This window comes from Prionailurus viverrinus, chromosome D1, assembly GCF_022837055.1.
Source record: "Prionailurus viverrinus isolate Anna chromosome D1, UM_Priviv_1.0, whole genome shotgun sequence".
NCBI classification, from domain to species: domain Eukaryota; kingdom Metazoa; phylum Chordata; class Mammalia; order Carnivora; family Felidae; genus Prionailurus; species Prionailurus viverrinus.
This window is the reverse complement of record NC_062570.1, coordinates 102,839,138-102,858,849: the sequence shown is the minus strand read 5'-3', so window position 1 is coordinate 102,858,849 and position 19,712 is coordinate 102,839,138. Positions and strand designations below refer to the sequence as shown.

The window sequence follows — 19,712 nt, the reverse complement described above, 5'->3', positions numbered from 1 at the left end:
GAGAATCGGGAAAAACACCACCGATGGCTCAAAACATACGAATGCATTTACTTTCGGCCTCACTTATCGAACACTTGATGTGACAGGCACCGAGCAAAGCTTTCCGTTCATTTCGTCGTCTCGTTTAACCCTCCCAACAGGTCCACGAGGTGTGACTGTTCAGATGGTAAACTGAGGCTCAGAGAGGTTAACTCGCTGGTCCGAGGTCACACAGCGGCTTAGTGGTGGGACCCAGGCCCTCGTACTTTCCCGAACGGTGTCGTGGTTGTTGAGAAGATCGTGTCCGGTGAGGAAGCCCGGCGGCCGGGCTTCATTACCCCAGAGTGAGCGAGGTTCCTGGGCGGGGGGTGTAGGGTGCACCGAAGGGCCAGACAGGATTTTACAAAAGTACCTTTAATGCGTTTAAGACTGGTGCCACCTGCCCTCGCTCGAGCCCCAGCTCCGGCGGCCTCGGGGGGCCGTGGCCGGTCAGCCGGGCGTCCCGCCCCCCTCCGCCTGCAGCGCCGGTCACCCCCTCATTTCTTCTTGGTCTTCACCAGTCCCTTCTGCACCAGGCTGCGGTACAGCTCCTGGATGTAGGTGTAGACGCACTTGGAGTCGGGCACCGCCAGCCGCACCATGTCGTCCACCTCCAGCAGCTGGGCACAGTCGGCCAGTTTCCTGAGGGGCAGGGGTGGGGGGTGGTGAGGAGCAGAGCCAAAGCCGAAGGATGTGGGGGGCAGGGGGAAAGGGGGGCAGCCCAGCAAGGATGAAACCCACAGAACTGTGTGTGTTGGAGCCGGGAGGTCGTCTCGGCCGGCCGTCCTGTTGTACAGACGAGATCACCGAGGCCCTCGCGGTCCACACTCAAACGCAGCTTGGCCTGATTCCAAAGCCCCTGTCTTCAGTGCACTGTGCATGCCCGTGTGGGAGGACCCCTGGTTTCCAGTTCTGCCTTAACCCACCCCTTCCACGTGCTGGCACACCTGTCGTCCGGGAGGCCAGGCCCCTTGGTAAGAGTTTAGAGCATGGAACCCCAGTCCTAGCCAGAGCGCAGCTCGCATCATCTGCACCATTGCAGTCTCCATATTCATGCAGTCTTTACGTGTTTCCTGAGGACCTACTATGTGCCGGGCACTCGCGTGGGGAATTCAGCACCGTGCAAAACCCAGACTCCCTCACTCGTGTCACTCACTGACAGTCTTGTGGCAGAAGACAGGCAGTAATCAAACATGCCACAGACAGCGTGTCAGATGGTGAGAGGTGCTACGGAGAAATAAGGCAGGGAAGGGAGATAGGGTATATCCCTATGTTAGGGGGTGTTTTTTTTAATAGGGTGCTCAGGGAAGGCTTCTTAGAGTAAATCATGGGCGTGTCTGAGGGAAGAGGATTCCAGGCAGAGGAAACAGCATGTGCAAAGGCCCTGAGGCAGGAGTGCTTCGGGTGTTTGAGGGACTGCATGGAGTTTAGCAGCAAGTCCTCTTTTTCTAACTTCCCGGCTGCTCTTCGGGGCCACGTGCTGCTGGCTTTGCTGAAGCCAATAATCGGAGCAAACCACTGTTGGGGCCTTGGTACCACATGCCATGTACTTTATCGGGGCTTCCCAGGGAGTGGTCTCATGTACTCCCCGCCTCCATCCTCAACCAGCAGAAGAGGAGCTGGAGACTCAGAGCGCTTGGGGGATTTCCTCAAGGTCACAGTGATGCAGCTGGAATTCAACCCTAAGCCTGTCCCTGGCACCCTTGCCCTGCAGCTGGGTGCGGGTCCCAGCCTGCCAACCTGCCATGGGTGCCGACCGTAGGCGAATCTGGGGGCCCGACAGAAATCCTCTCTTGGGGCTCACAACGGCTGGGCTGAAACCCAAGCTGGACTGGCCTGAGAGTCAGGAGGGAGGCACAGACTGGAAGATTTCCTGGAATGGGCTATGCTCCCTGCCGCCCAATGCGGTCGTGTCAGCTCTGGGGTGTGGGTCAGGGTGCTGGTCCCCTACACGGGAGAAGCTTCATTCCTGCAGGGCCTGGGGGGTGGGGCCGGGCTCCTTGGGCAGCACAGCTGATGGAGCCCTTTGGGGGCCAGGGCACTGCTGTTCTCCCTCATCCCAGGATTCCGTGGTGATCAGGTGAGTTCTCGAACGGGGCAGTGGGAGGCGATGGCTGTGGCAGGGGCCCCCTTACTTTGCACGCCTCATCACACCAAACCCAAAGAAAATCGAAGTCAGCCACCCAGAGTCACAGCGCTGAGAAGGAAGGGGCAGGATTCGAGCTCGGCAGGTCGACCTCTGCATCCTCCAGCCCCGCGCATCCCCACCAACATCCTTCCTTTTTTGCTCCTGCCCGATGCTTCTTGGCAGCTCGGCATCATCACCTGATAGTTCAGTTTGCCTGCCTGCAGCTCTGGCTTGGAACCACGGCCAGGCAGCGGCAGGAGGAGGACAATGACCTGTGTCCTGCAGGCCGGGGACACGTGGTTCCTGATGTTCACTCAGAGCTCTCAGTCTCAACTGGGGGGTTCACCCCCATGTCATGGCCCTGCCACTGCCCTCCTGTATGAACTAGGATGTCGAGTGACCCCACTACTGCTACCCACACTGTAAGACTGCTGACAGGATAGAATGAGAGGGGACCCAAGGAAAGCGCTCAGCATGACACCCAGCACCTAACCACCCTCAAGTCATGGGGCTTCTCGTCATCATGACAGGTGCTTCTGAGCCCAGAGCAGGACGGGGTGCTCCTGACCTCCTCGGCTTTCCACCCCAAGGCACTCACTCCATCCCCTGGCAGGAAAAGGTGAACCTGAAAGGGATCTTCTGGAATATCAAGGCTGATGGTTTTCCAATTGCATCCTTGGTGCCCGAGGGCCCCATACATATGCCTCAGGGAACATCCTGGGAAGGGTGTTGGGTGCTGAGCTGGTGTGCTCCAGGAGCCCCTCCCGACCTAGAAAGGTCCCCCCTTGAGTGACGACATTGATAGACCATGAAATCGAAGACATAAGCAAGCTGATAGTGGAAAATGGTGAGGTTAATGGATTAGAAGTCCCCACGGGGCAAAAAATGTCTTGCAGTGATGGTGTTAAACCAAGTGAGTTAGAAGGGTGAGGGGTGGGGACAGGTAGAGAGCGGAATGTCTGAGACCAAGATTTTGCACGTGGTATAGTTATTGGCAGAAACTCATAACCATGAGCAGGTGGCTGAGGAGAAGAGGGACGAGCTCAAATAACCAAGAAGCCAGAGGGTTCTAATGATTCATGTTAACGGGTCACGTGGTCCAATGTCATCCAGGCTGTGGACAACTATCGTTTGGGTTAGGACATGTTTTGGGCCTTCTGTGCCCATTTGATTACATACGTGTTACAGCCATGAATGTCAAGCTCTATGAATGAGATTGTGTTTGAAGCAATATCTAAATTTCATAAGGAAAGTGTTATTTAGTTAAAGGAAAGTTTAAAAAAATTAAAAGTCCCCATTTAATCCGTTTTATGTGTTGGGCATTCACTTAATATTTTGTGTGAGGAACCTGCTGGAAAAGAAAGAACCCATTTGAAAAGCACAGCTCAGGGGCGCCCGGATGGCTCAGTTGTTTAAGTGTCCAACTCTTGATCTCGGCTCTGGTCATGAACTCACGGCTTATGAGATAGAGCCCCACGTAGGGCTCTGTGCTGACAGCGCGGAGCCTGCTTGGGATTCTCTCTCTCCCTCTCTCTCTGCCCCTCCCCTGCTGGTGTTCTTTCTCTCTCTCTCAAAATAAATAGGGGCGCCTGGGTGGCTCAGTCAGTTAAGCGTCCGACTTCGGCTCAGGTCACGATCTCACGGTTCGTGGGGTTCGAGCCCCATGTCAGGCTCTGTGCTGACAGCTCAGAGCCTGGAGCCTGTTTCAGATTCTGTGTCTCCCTCTCTCTGACCCTCCCCTGTTCACGCTCTGTCTCTGTCTCAAAAATAAATAAATGTTAAAAAAAAATTAAAAATAAAGAAATAAATAAACTTTAAAAATATATTAAAAAGAGAAAGAAAGAAAGAAAGAAAGAAAGAAAAGCACAGTTTGGCCTCACTCTTCCCATTTTGCCCACAGGGGACACACAGGCCCAGAGTTGGGAATGTTGCTGCCTTAGGGCTTCCTGGCAGGTTGGTGGCCAGGTCTGGACTCGATGAGAGGGCTCAGCGTTCCAGACCAAGGTGTTTGCTAATGTCCCTTGTGACCTATTTCCTGTCCCAGGGCTTTGGGGGTGCCTTCATGTCTACTCCGGGGCCTCAGAGTTGCCCTCACTGGCGACATCCTCTGCAGAGTCTATTGCCGCCAGGTGGCTCCGAATCATAATCATCATAAAAAGTGTGATGTCATTCATCACAATAGAGGAACGACAGCTAAGATTTTTTTTTCGCAGGGTTTGCCGTGGGTGAGGCACGGTTATACTTTACTTATTTACCCAGTTCTCACCGTAATCCTGCAACGGAGGAAATGCCGTGCCCATTTTAAAGATCAGAATGTGAAGGCTCAGAGAGGTACAGGAGCTTGTCCAAGGCCACACAGCTAACAAATGGCAGAGTCAGACCGTGGCCCCAAATCTCAGCCGCCAGCCTGTTGAAAACAGCAGGCCGGCTTCTCCTCTCTTTCTTTTTTTTTTTTTTTTTTTTTAATTTTTTTTTTCAACGTTTATTTATTTTTGGGACAGAGAGAGACAGAGCATGAACGGGGAGGGGCAGAGAGAGAGGGAGACACAGAATCGGAAACAGGCTCCAGGCTCCGAGCCATCAGCCCAGAGCCTGACGCGGGGCTCGAACTCATGGACCGCGAGATCGTGACCTGGCTGAAGTCGGACGCTTAACCGACTGCGCCACCCAGGCGCCCCGGCCTCTCTTTCTTACCCTGCCTGCATTTTCTTTCGGGCACCTACCCCTGTCCCCCCGGCATTACATTTCACACCGGGTGTGTGTTTATGATCCGTCCCTCCCTTTAGGATGTAGGCCCTGGCAAACAGGGATTTTGCCGAGTTCATCTACTGCTACGCCCTGAAACAGTTCCCGGCCGTCACAAAGTGTCTGCTGGGTTCACGAGCGTGTGGCCACGGCCTCCCTCTGACCACCCCACTCCCCAACCCGGGTGAATGCAGCACGTGCCTCAGCGGCTCCCGGGCTCCGCGCCCCCCCCCCCCCCCCCCGCCCCGGCACTGCCACGCGTGGCCGCGGCTTACTCAGCAGTAGAGAAGGCCAGGGTGAGGTTGTGTCGGCGCTGTGAGGGCTCCAGGGCAGCGTAGTCGAAGGCATCGGGGAAGAACTTGTGGATGAGGGCGCAGAAGGCCATGCCACTGCTCCAGCTGGAGGAGAAGTTCTGGATGTCCACATGCTGCAGGGGAGGGAGCCCAGAGCAGGCCTCGGTGAGCCTGGACGTTGCCTTGGGGCTCGGCCCCGCTCAGACCTGCCGCCCCGGGGAAGGGTCCCCTGCCCCACATCGCCCCTGCTCCGTGCCCACCTCGTAGTTTCTGGTCATGGCCCGGCACCACTCCAAGAGCATGTTCTTGACACTGCCAATGGCTGCCCCCGCTGCCTTCGTGTTTCGAAACAGGGCCGTGGGGCCCGAGGCTGCCCTGCAGGGAAGGGGTGGGAAGGAGAAGGCCAGGCCAAAGACGTGAGACCCCACAGGAGGTCCCCTCAGGGAGGAGCCCCGGACCCAGACATCAGTGCCCCCACCTCGGCCGGGCCTCCCCTCCGCGGTTCCCCGGGGAAAGCCCAGCGCAGCCCACACCCTACCCTCCGAACTTGTCCACGATGGCTTGGCGGTTCTGTGCGCGGGGCCCCCGGGGCCGGGCAGGGGCCGACACCCTGCGCTCCGGTGCCTTCTCTTTCTTCTTCTCCTGTGAGGGAGGGGGCTCCGTGGGAGTCTGGGGCGCATCGCTGGGTGAAGACTCACTGTGGGGAAGGTTCAGAGAAGTGTGAGAGGGGCTGGGAGCCGCCACTATAGGGTACAGGGCGGGGGCGGGGGCAGGGGGCTGGCCAGGGTGGGAGCTCCCTGCAGCCGCAAGAGGCCTAGGAAGCTGAGGTCCCCACTCCCTGAACACATTTTCTCTGTGCCCAGCACTGGGAGGCGGGTCGAGATGATGAAGTTCGGTGTAACTTTGGGAGCATGTGGTCTGGTGAGATGTGTGGGCGGAACTAAGATAAGTGTGACGTCTGACGGGAGTTTGAATCCTGGCTTTGCCTCTTATTTGATCTTGGGACTATCCTGTCACTTCTCTGAGTCTCAGCATCCTCGTCTGTAAACTGGGGACGAGAAGAACTACCTACCAAGGGGGCTCTAAGGCTTGAGAGCGAGGGGGAGTGGAGAACACCCAGCTCTGCCTGTCGCGTAACTGTCCGAGTGCTCAGAGAACACTGACCCATTACCTTTCCCTACAAAAGCGACGCGGAGGTGAATTTCAGGTCAAAATAAAGGAAGCTTCTTCTAATGGGTTAAGTTACGTGATGGCAAGAAAGCTCTCACTTTATCTAGCACCTGCTGTGTGCCAGGCACTGTGCTAAGGGCTTTATACGTTTTATTTTTATTTTTTGAAGTTTATTTATTTATTTTGAGAGAGATGGAGGCAGGGCCAGAGGGGGAGCGCAGAGCCTGACGCGGGGCTCGAATTCACGAAACTGCGAGACCATGACCTGAGCCTAAACCACAAGTCGGTGCCCCACCAACTGAGCCACCCAGGCGCCCCTATACATTTTCTTTTCAAGTAATCTCTCAGCCCAGCATGGGGCTCGAGCTCATGACCCGGAGATCAAGAGTTGTATGCTCTACCGACGGAGTCAGCTGGGTGCCCCAAGTGCTCTGTACATTGTATGTCACTTAAGCCCCACAGTAATCCTCCGAGGTAGGCACGGTCACGGTGCCCACTTGGCAGAGGAGGAGAAAAGTGACAAAACCAAGGTCACACAGTTGGTAAGTGGCAGAGTCATGGTCTGAACTCAGGCTTTCTGCTCATGCTCTGTGGGTCGTGCTGACGTTAGGGAATGTGCCGAACCACACGACGAGGAGCCCCGTGAAGATCTGTCAAGGACGCCGAGGACGAGGAGGCTTTAGCAGGGGAGTGGGAGCGAGTGGATGAGGCACGCGCCCCCCTCCTTTGCTCCCATTTTCCGGCTCCTTTGGTTTCGTGGGCTCTGCCCTGGGACAGGGGACCGAAAGCCAGGAATCCTGGAGCATCTCAAGTTCAGGCACCAGGGAGACCCAGGCTCAGGGGTAGACTTTGAAAGGAGCGTGTGGTAGAGGGAGTTGGAGCTGGGGCCCCAGACCTTGACATTACCTGGCCGAAGGACTGGTCTCTCCCGAAGCTGCTGCGGTGTCTGGAGCCAACTCACCTGGAGGGAGGGAAAGGGAGGGAGAGAAGCTGGAGGGAGGGAAAGGTGGGGAGAGAAGCTGGAGCTCCCCTGTTGTGTTGTCTGCGCCCCCCTCAGGGGAGCTCCCTGGACTCACTCACCTGGGCTGAGGCCACTGCCCTCCTCCGTGGGGCTCTCGAGCCACTCCTCGGGGGAGCTGGGAATCACTCCTGCTCCTTCCTCCGACTCTCTCTCCACACCCTGGTCCTGCTCTTCCTGGGGACCACCTGACTCCTGGAACGAACACGATCCGTGCGGGCTCATGGGCACACAAGCGCCTGCCCAAGGCTTCGTGAGGACTGCAGAAAGATCTAGAAGGCAGCCTGGGGCCACGGGCCCCACCCCAGGCTCTCGATGTCAGTGGGAAGACTGGACTTTCTCAAAGGAACAACGCGGGGCAGGGCGGGGGCTTGCTTCCTGGGCTGCCGGGGACTCCAGAACACCGTGGGGGCCTCCTGCCTCCCCTCCTTTGCCTGACTCACCGCCTCCTTCACGTCAGCCTCCTGAGGCTCAGCCTCGGCCTCCTCCTCTTCCACGGCAGCCTTCGTCTCCGAGTCCGACCCGGCCTCTGGGGCACCCGCTTTCCCTTGAGCTTCCGCTGCAGGCCCCTCCGGCTTGTCGCTCTCCTCCTGAGAGGCCACTGTGGCCCCCTCCTTCCCATCAGCCTCCTCGGCCCCAGTCTCGGCCTCCCGCTCCCCAGTGGCCTGCTTGGGCTCAGCCTTGGCCTCCTCACTCACGTGGGCTTCCTCCCTAGATTCAGGCTCGGCCTGCTTCTCGTCAGCCTGCTGCTTCTCGGAGGCCGGCGTGGTCTCCTGCCCTTCCTTGGCCTCCTTAGGGTCAAGCTGGGTCTCTTCCTTCCCATCAGCGGTCTCCTGAGGAGCCGCCGTGATCTCTTCCTTCCCGCCGCCCTCCTTGTGAAGTTCTGCCTCCCCTTTGGCTTCCACCTTGACCTCATCCCACCCGTTTGCTTCCCCTTGAAACTCAGCTGACGTGCTGGCCTCGGCCAGTGCTCTTTCCGGAGGCCCCTCTTTGAGGATCTTCTCCGCTGTGGCTTTGGCCTCCTTTTCTGCAGAGGCTCCACCTCCCTGCGTCACCGGGGCCTCTGCGGCTGGGGAGACAGTGGTCCCGTCCTTGGAGGGCTCCCCTTCCTTCTGCTCCATCTCTGGAAAGTGGAGACAAGCAGACCTGGTCGTGCCCCATTGCCATGTGAGGTGAAGGCCCCACGCGCGGAAAGCGCTGGCCCCAGAGTCTGGAGGCCTGCTGTTCAGTCCCGGGTCCCCCAATGCCTGGGCTTGTGACTTGAGCAAGACATGAAGTTTTCTCGCTGTGATAAAGTGAAAGGGTACAGCGCTGTACCCCAAAGGGGTACAGGGCCACGGTGACTTGACATGGGATGGCGCCCCTCTAACAGCCCTCTGCGGGCTGTGGCTTGGGCTCTAGAGAACATTAGATCCTATGATGCCTCTTCAATGAGTTTGCCTCTTTCTGAAGAAGCCAACGAGATGGTTACAATGTGTACAATGTGGTGCGGCGTGGGGGAACACCTGTGGGACAGAGGCTACTCTCCCGTTTTAATGGAGCCCAAAGCAGACGGGAGTATATAGATAGAATGTGATAGGGCTGTTCTGTTTCCACTGTACTTATGTTTACAGTTCCTTTCTCTTCCTGGCCGGTGATATTGAGTGTCCATTTCCACTAGGGAGATAAGGTTTCTTTTGAAAATACATTTATTGAATTTAAAAATAAGTTAATGCAAAGGAAGGCATTCAGGAAAGGATACAGGTGGTACAGATGTGGCTTAATTCTGGGAGTGGTGTAAAAATGCCCGAAATCTGGGAAAACCTGGGCCAGCTGGTGTCTGGGTCTCTCCCAGCTGCCCCAGCTTTGGCACGGTCCACCTGTGGTTCTCAGAAAAGCCGGGCCTGGACACAGAAGAGTTTGTTTTGGTGAAGAATAGAAACGTACTCTCCCTAACCTCTGCCAGAGACATCTGAGCCTCCGACTGCCAGGGACGAGTCGGGAGAGAGGGACATTATGATACCTCAATGTGAGGTTCCCTATCCAAGTACTGTACCTACTGTAGGATGTACAAAAACAGGTGGGGGGGCAGGGCCACCTCCTTCATCCCCCTGACCTTCTTGGGTGTCTATTTACAAAGAAAACAATCCTCAAATAGTGTTCAGGGCATGACTCAGACGGTAAGAGAAGTAGGCACTCCTGTCACTGGCTAAAAATATTTCCTGCCCTCTGCAATGCCACCATTCTGGGCAACGGTACCCAGGGCACCCGGGCAGTTGGGACAGGGGCAGGAAGACAGGCGGACTGGTGACAAGGCTCTGTTCCTGCCACCCACTCGGGTCTTACTGCCTCCAGTCCGGACCCCTGGGGCCCCTGGATTCGGTGCCCCCACCATTTCTGAGGAAGCCGGCTAGAATTTGCAAAGACGCTCGCACCCCTCCCGCTAGAGCCCCTTCATGGTTGAGCGGCTCCAGCAATGGATTAACTGGAGACTAACCAGCAGGATGGAATGCACATCAGCAGGGAGCCAGGAGGCCGAGAGCTGGCTTGGCCCCCCATCTCCTGGTCGCTCCCTCTGAGACCTGAACAGACCCTTTCCTTCTCAAGTGCTCAGTTTTCACTGGCAAACATAGGATTCATCTAGATCAGGGTTTCCAAACTGTTCTGCGGAAAACGAGGGCCTCCTGAGACATTAATAGGGGCTGGGATTGGGGGGATGTAGTCTCTGGCTGAGGTTATTCCAGAAACGGCCTACTCTTTACCCTTTTAGAGATACACAACTTCTTTAGCGCATAAGTGGATTCTAGATACCCCATAGTAAGGGAAATCTTAACTTTGGCGTGCCTGGGTGACTCAGTCCGTTACGCATCCGATTTTCTGTTCTTTTTTTTTAAGTAGGCTCCACGCCCAAGGTGGGCCTTGAACTCACAACCCTGAGATCAAGGGTCACGTGCTCTACCGACTGAGCCAGCCGGGTAGGTGCCCAGAAGGGAGCGTTCGGCACACATCAGCTCGTGATGTCTTGACCCAGCCACGAGGGCATTTAGTTGGTGAGACAAGGCAGAGACAACGGAAGGCCAGTAAGATGTCCACAAGCCCCTTTTATACCTCGAAGCGCGGTGGTGCTTGGCGGAGACATAGGGGAGGGCTGCAGCCATCTTTCCCTTTGTCTACATGCCTCACACTGTGGGGGAGGCGGGGGTGGGGAAGGACGGACAGGTGCACACACACACACACACACACACACACACACACACACACCTCCGCCGTCCTGCGTGTTCATCACCTCAGCTTTCCGCCCCGCAGGCTTGTCATAAATAGATAAGGAGTGAAGAGACTCAGGAGGTGAGAAGCCAGGATAGCACCATCCCACCCCAACACTAACGATTCTACAGGAGGTTGACAGCTTACGGTGTGGTGCCCTGTTCCACCTCACTCATTCCTCGCTCTCGCCCTTTGGAAGTAGGCGTTACTGGCCCCATTTTACAGATCGGGCACTTGAGGCTCGCGGAGTTGGAGTCCCTTGAGTAAAGTCACAGAACAATTGAATGGTTCAGCCATATCTAGAATCCAGGTCTCCTGACAACCAGCCTGGCGCTTCCGCCCACAGGGATGCGGCTCCCACCAGCTCCCCAGCCAGGGGCCCAGAGTGAGGGCCACCCCGCTGGCAGGCGAGGGCGGTTGGCTGTGGCTGACGAGTGCAGCTCTCTCTCTACCATGCATGGCGGGTGCCGTCCTCCCTCCCTTCCTCCCTCTCCTCTTCCCTTCCTCCTTCCTCCCCAGGAAGCCTACATTTTGTATCCCTTTCCCTCTCTGGGTTTCTCTCGGCTGACTGGGAGAAAAAGAACCCAGGAGCAGCTCTCTCTCTACCATGCATGGCGGGTGCCGTCCTCCCTCCCTTCCTCCCTCTCCTCTACCCTTCCTCCTTCCTCCCCAGGAAGCCTACATTTTGTATCCCTTTCCCTCTCTGGGTTTCTCTCAGCTGACTGGGAGAAAAAGAACCCAGGAGCTTGGCGTCCCAAGCTCCAAATGCTGTAGACAACGCTTTATGGTTCTGTTCATGAGACCCCAAACCCCTGCCTCCCACCCTGTCTTCTGGTGGTCCTGAGGCTGCCACCATCCCCCACACTAGCCAGTGACCCTCCCTTGGAGAAACCAGTCTCAACTGCTTAGAGAGTCTGCCTCCCACCCCAGCTGGCCTGGACTCCCAAGACCCTCTCTGCCCCTGTCCAGTCCTCCCTGTGAATGGCCACCTGTGGGCTGATCTCTAGTTGCCCAGCACCTTAGGGCTGGGTCCCTGACCTCTGGCATCAAAAGAGAGCCGACAAAGGGGTGGAGAGGGTTAGCGAAGAGCCTGGATTTCTCCGACTCTGGGGCTCTGCGTAGAGGCTCCAGGCCTTGGAAGGTGGGAGAGGGGTTGGGCAGCTGGAGGGGCCACTTAGAAATGGCTGGGGCTTCTCCTACCTGCGTGGCCTCTGCCTGGGGGCTTGGAGCTGTCTCCTTCCTCCAGCTGAGCGGCCTCACTCCCCGGCTGCCTTTAGCCCCAGCCAGTGGCCTCCAGCCCCCAGCTCCTGGGTCTGCCCGCCTCCCCCTCCTCCTCCCCCCTCGCACCCCACCCCCACCTCAAGAGCCTTGGGTCCAAGGAGAGCATTGTTTACTGCCCTGTTGGTACAACACTTTCCCTTGGCCTAGGAGGCTCAGATTTCCCGTGAAGATTTGACAGGTGGCACCTTTCAATCACAGCGCGTCTTTCCTGCCCTGACCCCAGGGGCATCCATCCTGTGGCCACCTTTCTTCCCACTGTACTTGCCTGGCCCTGGTCACCCCGCAGACCATCCGCAGGCCCATGTGGAATATGGTCACCAGCCCTCTGGCCTCGCTGGCCCGTCCACAGCCCAGGCCGGGACTCCCCTTTTCCCTCTGCCCCCGCACCCCTACCCCATGTTCCTTTAAATAGTCTTTTACTCTTCTACAGACGGAAACAGCTGCTGAGGGGTGGGCTGCAAGGCACCTAACGGGACAGCTGCCCACAGTGGGGGTGTCTCAGGGGCTCACACTGCACAGAGGGATGTGGGGGTGGGGGGGAGGGGCGAACAGGTGAGGAGAGATGGCCCGAGCTGATGGATCGCTGGGCTTAGAGTCTAGAAAATACAGGACTGAATTCTGTTTTAAGCTGAAGGGACGGGTACACAGGAGGCTCTGAACACATTTTTGTACTGAGCTGGGATTTTGCTCAGAAGAACAGATCGTGCCTTCTCTAACGTGTCCTGTGATGTAAGAGAGGTATACTCTGGGAGAATGTGTGCAGGGCACGCCCCTGTCACTGTTGAAGCCTGGGATCCCCGCCACCGCCTCCCCCAGCCCCTTCCACTCTGGCCTCTTTTCTGTCCCTCAAATAAGTTCATTCCTTTCCACACTGACGGCTGTCACCTTTTGGCTTCTGCCCTTTGTGACACTGTTCATCCTTCTCAGCCTGCTGTCACCTCAAATTCTGTTCCCTCGGAGACCCTCCATGGCTTCAGTTCCTCTCCATCACTTCAGCCTGTTTTATTTTCTTCATAATATTTATTGATATCCAAAACTGGGTTATTTATTTCCTTATTATCTGACTCTCACTGGACTGTAGGCTCCATGAAGGCAGGGACTTTATCTCCCATGCTCATGACTGTGTGCCCAGGGTCTAGCAAACTGCCTGGTTCGTATGAGGTGCTCAATAAACATATACTGAATAAATAAATAGGTTAATAGAAGGTCATGGGAGGGGGAGGGGGCAATCCCGTGGGGCTTAGAGGCCACTGTAAGGATGTTGGCTTCTGCTCTCTGATTGGGAGCCAGTGGACCCTTTCAGGTGGCGAAGTACATGATCTAACTTTAGTTGTTGACAAGATGACTCTGGTTGCTGTTTTGAGAATAGATGGAGTCGGGGGGGGGGCGGGGGGCATGAGCGGAGATGGGGAAAGCAGTCAGGACATTACTGCAGTAACCCAGGTGCAAGATGGTGGTGGCTTGGACAGGATGGTCAGCGCTGAAGTTGAGGGGAAGTGATGAGGAATGGTGACAGAGGATAACAGCGATCAAGGCTGTGCCCGCTTTGTCTCCAAGCTCATAGAACGGCCATTCTGTTCAAGCCATGGACGGTCTAACTCTCTCGTCTCCTGCTCATCTCAAAGGAGTCCACCTGGGCTGTCTTTGTATTCTGTACACGTCTCATGAGTGGTCAGGGCCCATGTAAGATGCCGGGTGGCAAGTCAGCATCCCTTCCTTTGGGGTTGAGGTCTCAACCAAGAGGACAATACTGTTCCACGGTGAGTCACAAATACACAAGTCCCTTCTGGGAGGCTGGGGGGCTCGGAAGGGGTGGAACACGGTAGAGCGAGAGGCCAGAGGTTCAGCGTGGTGCTGACAGGGGTCAGCAACTGTAGATGATGTGTCTGGATTCCAAAGATGGTGTATCTGGATTCTGGAAGTTTAGGGCTGTGTAAACTATTTGTTTACATTTATTTATTTTGAGAGGGGAGCATGTGTTGGGGAGGGGGGCGGCAGAGAGAGAGGGAGACACAAAATCTCAAGCAGGCTCCACAATGTCAGCATAGAGCCTGATGTGGGGCTTGAACTCACAAAACATGAGATCATGATTTGAGCTGAAATCGAGAGTCGGATGCTTAACCAACAGAGCTACCCAAGTGCCCCAATAATACGGAGGGAGTACTCAAGGTTAAATCTTACATAACCATCTGCAATATCAAAGCCAGGAAATGGACACTGGAACAATGGTTTGTATAGTTTTATGACATCTTATATGCTTAGATTTGTATAAACACCTCCACAGTCAGGATGCATAGCCACTCCATCAACACAAAGCTCTCCCTGTGCTACCCCTTTATAGGCACCTGCCCCCCACACACACCAACTCTACCCTGTAACCATTTATCTCTTTGTCTCTATAATTTTGTCACTTTGAGAATATTATTTAAATGGAATCATACAGTACGTAACCTTTTGTAACACCTAATAAAAATCCCATCAAGGAAGCAGATAACTCTTGTAAGAACCCATTCCTTTTCCCATGCACTTTCTTAATATTCCATAATATGTTGGCTATAATATCAAAAGCAAAAACCAGCACAACGTGTGTCCACTAAAATATGTGTGCAATATTCACGGAAGCATTGTCATAATAGCCCCAAACTGGAAACAACCCCAAAGTCTATCAACAGGTGAATGGATAGATGAATTGTAGCTTATTCATACAAGCACTAGACAGCATTAAAAAAAAGAATAAAAGATAGACACAACATTGAGCTAAAGAAGCCGGGCACAAACCAGAAAATAATGTATAACTCCATTCACATGAAGTTCAAGAGTGGGCAACAGAAGTCAGAATAGGGCATCCGGGTGGCTCAGTTGGTTAAGCGTCCGACTCTTGGTTTCAGCTTGGGTCACACTGTCACGATTTGTGGGATCGTGCCCCATGTCTGTCTATGCTGACAGTGCGGAGCCTGCTTGGGATTCTCTCTCTCACTCTCTCTCTCTGCCCCTCCCTCCCTCTCTCTGTCTTTCAAGATAAATAAATAAAACATTAAAAAAAAGAAGAAGTTGGAACAGTGGTTAACTTTGGGAGAGGGGTTATTGACTGGGAAGGAACATAAGATACTTTTTTTTTTTTAAGAGAGAGAGCAAAAGCGATAGTGAGAGAGAGAGAGAGAGAGAGAGAGAGAGAGAGAGAGAGAGAACACATTTGGGAGAGGGGCAGAGGGAGAGAGAGAAAGAATCCCATGCAGGTTCCATGCCCAGCCCAGAGCCCCACATGGGGCTCTTTCATGACCATAAGATCATGACCTGAGCTGAAATTAGAAGTGGAATGCTTAATTGACTAAGCCACCCAGGTGCCCCCATAAGATAACTTTTGAAGGTGTTGGAAATATACTGTATTTTGATTTGAGTGGTGGTCTTAAGAATGACTATGTACGAGGTGCCTGAGTGGCTCAGTGGGTTGAGCAGCCGGCACTTGGTCTCGCCTCAGGTCACGATCTCACAGTTTGAGTTTGTGCCTGGCGCTGGGCTCTGTATTGACTCATAGAGCTTCCTTGGGATTCTCTCTCTCCCTCTCTCTGCCCCTGCCCTGCTCACATGCTCTCTCTCTCTCAAAATAAATAAACAAAATAAATTTTTAAAAAGTTAAAAAATCAACTTTGTTTCATATATTTGTCATTTTACTGTATAAATGTTATACTTTAGTTTTATTAACAACATTTTTTTAAGTAAGAGCTACACCCAACATGGAGCTCGAATTCACCACGGGGTGGAGATGTAAGGAGTTGCATGCTCTACTAACTGAACCAGCCCAGAGCCCCTGTCATACCTTAATTTTAAAGTATGGGGGCACAGGGTTTGAGAAAGATGAGTCCTTACAGCAGAAAGGAGGGCCAGTGTTTAAAAATCTTGACTCTCCCGGGGAACCAGGGAAGCAAACAGTGACCAATCATATAGTGTCTAGCCCATCTTCTCCAACGGGCAGTGTATGCTTGCACCATTCATTTGCATCTTCTAAATTTCGTTTACTGGGAAATCCCTTGAAAAATCAAAGGATTGGGGTGGGTTTTTGTTGTGCCGGGGTGCAGATCGAGGAACACATGGAACCTGGAAAGATGCGTTCACAAGTACCTTCCTCCTCCCTCGTTCAAATACACTAGGTTGCTCTGGTGGCAGCCAAAATTGCTCCTATTCACCTCTTCATGGCCCAGGGCGTCTAACAGAAGTTGCATAAAACAGACCGTAGACATGTCTCATCTTTCTGTGAGCAGGAACCGTGCCTCGCTTCTCTGTGCAATCCCAGAGAAATCTTAGCACCTACATGCAGCGGTATTCCCAGTGTCTTGGAGCATTGGTTCTCAACCTTGGCTGCACAGAGAGCACTGGAGAATTTGAAACATTTATCGATGCCTACAGCCTATTCCCGGGAGTTCTGATTTAATTGGTATGAAGTGAGGCATGGGCTTCGGGGTCTTTTAAAGCGTTCCAGGTGACCTTAATGTGCAGCACAAACAGAACTGCTTTTGGGGGGCGGCTTTCCTTCCCCGCGCCTACTTTGCTGCCGTGGCGTCAACTCTCCGGGGGGTGCGGGCGAGGCTCACCGGGCTCGGCCCCGCAACCCTTCCTCCGGAACAGTTAAATTGAGACCTCCCCGCGATCACCCAAGGGACTTGACAGCCAGGCTGCAGGCGCTCTGCACTCCGCCCAAGCCTCTATGGTGTTTTGGTGTCCTCTCTAGCATTTGCAAGGCGTCTTCGCCTCCAGCCGTGGCCGGCGGCTCCCTCTCTATGGTAGCGGATTTCCCAGCGCACCTCGTTGGTACTTCATTCCGGAAGCGGGTCCGACCAAAGAGGCGGGACTTCCCTCCCGGAAGTGACCCACGTGCTTCCGCCTTAGCCTACCTGGTTTTACGGTGAGTTCCTGGTATCTACCCTAAGTTGGGGTCACTGCGGGCGTTGAGACCGGCTCCAGGCCGTGGTAAGTGAACTCTCGACTCAAGGTGACCCTGATAATGGCGCCGCCATTTCAGAGGTGCAGCCTCTGGACCGGGACCTGGGCGCCCTCGCTCCGCGTGTGATCGAATTCCCAGCGCCCTAGAGGTTCAGGCCCGCGGTTTAGTGTTTCTTTCCGGGCTCCCCATCTTCTCCTGGATAGAAGTGGCCACGAGGGACTGAGCGTCAGGGCTCCCGGCCTCGATTTCTAGGCCCTCCATTGATGCGCTGTGTGACCTTGGGCTAGGCAGTGTTCCTTTTCTGGGCCTCAGTTTCCCCATCTGTGAGATGGGGTGGTTAAACTCACTGAGGTCAGTGGCTCCTGCCCGCCCGGTGTCCTATGATTTCTCCACATCCCCCATCCCCTGGGATGGGAAACTGAACGGGAGGGGTGGATGCTGACGGTGATGTCTGCTCCCAGGTCGAGGAGGCCAGAAGGAGATCCCTTCCACGGTGCAGGGCTGAGATGGATCCGCTCAGGGCCCAGCAGCTGGCCGCAGAGCTGGAGGTGGAGATGATGGCTGATATGTACAACAGGTAAGAGCCAACCGCACGTTACCTTGTCTTCGAGAATGAGCCTAGGTCACCCTTTCTCAGAGTACCTTTCTGAGGGTACCCACCCCCACCTGCGACCCTCATGGTGGAGGGCTAATGCAAAGGCAGTATGGGGTCACTAGAATGAGATCGGGATGCTGATGGCGAGGAAGGAGCTGAGCAGGAGGGGCAGTTAAAGCTCTGATTAGGTTCCAGGAGCAGTTGAGCATCTGCCTTTTGACAAACAGTACGTAGCCCACTTAGCAGTGGACGTTTCTTAAACTCGTACTCCACCTCAGGCACGTGCTGAGCATTTTACACACCTTAATCTTTTAAAAAAATCTTCAAAATGACCCACTGGGCTAACTTTAGTTGTCCCATTGTACGGTGAAGACATGGAGTCTTCTGGAGGTTCAAGAACTTACTCGGGGTTCACAGTTGGTGAATAGCAATGTCAGGACCAGTACATCAGTCTGACTCCAGACTAGTGGCCACAGCCATATGGCAAATTTGGGAACAAACTGACTCCATCAATCACCGCTCTTATGGCCTTGGGCAAATCACTTGGATTGTTGGACTGGTGGTTCTCCTGTAAAATGGAGATAATAACAGCACCTACCTCCTGGAGACATTGTTAATGTTAAACGAAGAAATGTATGACAAGCTCTAAGTATCGAGCCCAAAACGTAGAAGGCAATCCACACGTGTTTGCTGTTTTTATCAGCTTAAGCTTCCTGGTATTTTCTCTTGGTGGTTTATCTGGGAAGCTGTATGTTCGAATACTTTTCAAATATTTTAAATAATTTTAAGATGTAGGCTGTGAGGTCAGGGTCCGTGGGTTCATAGCTAAGCTTTATGGGATCCTGAGGCTCTCCATGTTTTAATTTCCTTATCTGTAAAATGGGGATAGTGATAGCGCCTCTACCTCAGAGGATTATCGTGGGGACTGCATAACAGTCTGCGTCAAGCACTTAGCATGATGCCTGGAACCTAGCCAGTGCTCAACTAACGGTTCCTATATAATCAGTCATAAACGTGGGCTCAGATGACGTGAGGACTGTTAAGGACATTCCGAGATGGTTGAGATGCAAACTGAGGATTTAGACCGCCTTCTTGGGAGGTGAAATCAGTGTAACAGGGCAGGAATGATGACGAGTTCCTGGTATGCCTTGGGATGCTGCCGACCTGACCTTGCCCTTGCTTCCCCCCAGAATGACCAGTGCCTGCCACCGGAAGTGCGTGCCTCCCCACTACAAGGAAGCAGAACTGTCCAAGGGCGAGTCTGTGTGCCTGGACCGCTGTGTCTCCAAGTACCTGGACATCCATGAGCGGATGGGCAAAAAGTTGACAGAGTTGTCTATGCAGGATGAAGAGGTGATAAAGAGGGTGCAGCAGAGCTCTGGGCCCGTGTGAGGCCCCAGCCGGTATACATCCCGAGGTGCGCCCTGTCTCTTCCCACTTGTAACAAAAGTGCCCCCATTGGGTGTCATCTGTGAAGACGGCCAGGCCTAGGCTCCTTGTGGAGAGGCTCCAGGAGCCCAGAGTATGATAGAGCTGTCTCCCGGTTGAAGAAGGGGTGTTTGTCCCCCTGGGATGTGACTGTGCATGTACGTGTATGTGTGTGTGTATATATACATATATATTAAAACGGATTTGTCGACACTTACCATATGCAGAGCAGTGTGGCCGGCACTTGGGATAGAGGCAGCAGACACAGGCTCTACCAGCAGAGGGGGTCCAGCGTGGTGTTTGAAAGCACAGACTGGTCCGAAGGTTTAGGTTCCTGCCACAGGTCGGCCACTTGCCCTGTGACCCTGAACTTGTCCCTTCCCTGTGCTGTAGCTTCCTCATCTGTCAAATGGGGACAGTCGTAGGGCTGTTGGGAAGATTAAATGATGTACCATGTGCACAGCTTTTAGAATAATGACTAGGGCACAGGCAGTGCCCAGTTAAGTATTAACCATATACATGTGTTGAAATAACAGCTTAAAATTTAAGTGGAGTCAGGCAGGCATTTTTCCAGATCTCAAGGAAATACTTAGAGGAGCGAGTGAACAGGAGATGGGATTTGAGAAGGAAGCAGCCAACCCCTTGGTTCCAAATGGCAATATCGAAACATGTGAAGGGCCCAGCCTCGGGTGTGACGTGAGTGATCAGGGAGGGGACTGAGTGAAACCCACTGCCATTCGCTGCTCACCTGAATCAGAAACTGCACTCCTCACTCTTCAGATGATGTCCGAGGTAGCTCTTTCCACCATCTCTCTGTGCTGCCATAATGGTGCACGTGAATGTCCTGGCCGACA

At 54.2% G+C, this 19,712-nt stretch overlaps 2 protein-coding genes across 3 annotated transcripts; one reads left to right on the top strand and one right to left on the bottom strand.

Moving 5' to 3' along the window:
• Positions 1-284: 284 nt before the first annotated feature.
• Positions 285-10,634, bottom strand: SMTNL1 (smoothelin like 1). Its single transcript, XM_047823380.1, has 8 exons — positions 10,613-10,634; positions 7,816-8,495; positions 7,435-7,567; positions 7,261-7,315; positions 5,723-5,881; positions 5,445-5,559; positions 5,167-5,318; positions 285-660 (listed from the first exon to the last, which is right to left on the bottom strand). The coding sequence occupies exons 1-8, from the start codon at positions 10,632-10,634 to the stop codon at positions 516-518; spliced, it is 1,461 nt and encodes a 486-aa protein (XP_047679336.1). The 3' UTR covers positions 285-515.
• Positions 10,635-16,678: 6,044 nt separating this feature from the next.
• On the top strand, positions 16,679-19,084 carry TIMM10 (translocase of inner mitochondrial membrane 10). 2 transcript variants are annotated; one of them, XM_047876697.1, is made up of 3 exons: positions 16,679-16,796; positions 17,297-17,412; positions 18,621-19,084. In XM_047876697.1, exons 2-3 carry the CDS (start codon positions 17,342-17,344, stop codon positions 18,820-18,822), a joined length of 273 nt encoding a protein of 90 aa, XP_047732653.1. In that variant the 5' UTR covers positions 16,679-16,796; positions 17,297-17,341; the 3' UTR covers positions 18,823-19,084. The 2 variants fall into 2 exon arrangements, with proteins under 2 accessions (XP_047732653.1, XP_047732652.1); XM_047876696.1 differs by having other exon boundaries at positions 16,755-16,861.
• The last annotated feature ends 628 nt before the right edge of the window (positions 19,085-19,712 follow it).

What these genes read in the sequence shown, in the direction of transcription:
- SMTNL1 (XM_047823380.1), bottom strand. Translation starts at nt 10,634, where the DNA reads ATGAACACGCAGGACGGCGGAG. An exon ending in CCATGACCAGAAACTACGAG is followed by an intron (nt 5,319 to 5,444) that starts GTGGGCACGGAG and finishes CCTCCCCTGCAG; the next exon opens with CATGTGGACATCCAGAACTT. An exon ending in CTGGCCTTCTCTACTGCTGA is followed by an intron (nt 661 to 5,166) that starts GTAAGCCGCGGC and finishes CCTGCCCCTCAG; the next exon opens with GAAACTGGCCGACTGTGCCC.
- TIMM10 (XM_047876697.1), top strand. Translation starts at nt 17,342, where the DNA reads ATGGATCCGCTCAGGGCCCAGCAGCTGGCCGCAGAGCTGGAGGTGGAG. An exon ending in ATGGCTGATATGTACAACAG is followed by an intron (nt 17,413 to 18,620) that starts GTAAGAGCCAAC and finishes GCTTCCCCCCAG; the next exon opens with AATGACCAGTGCCTGCCACC.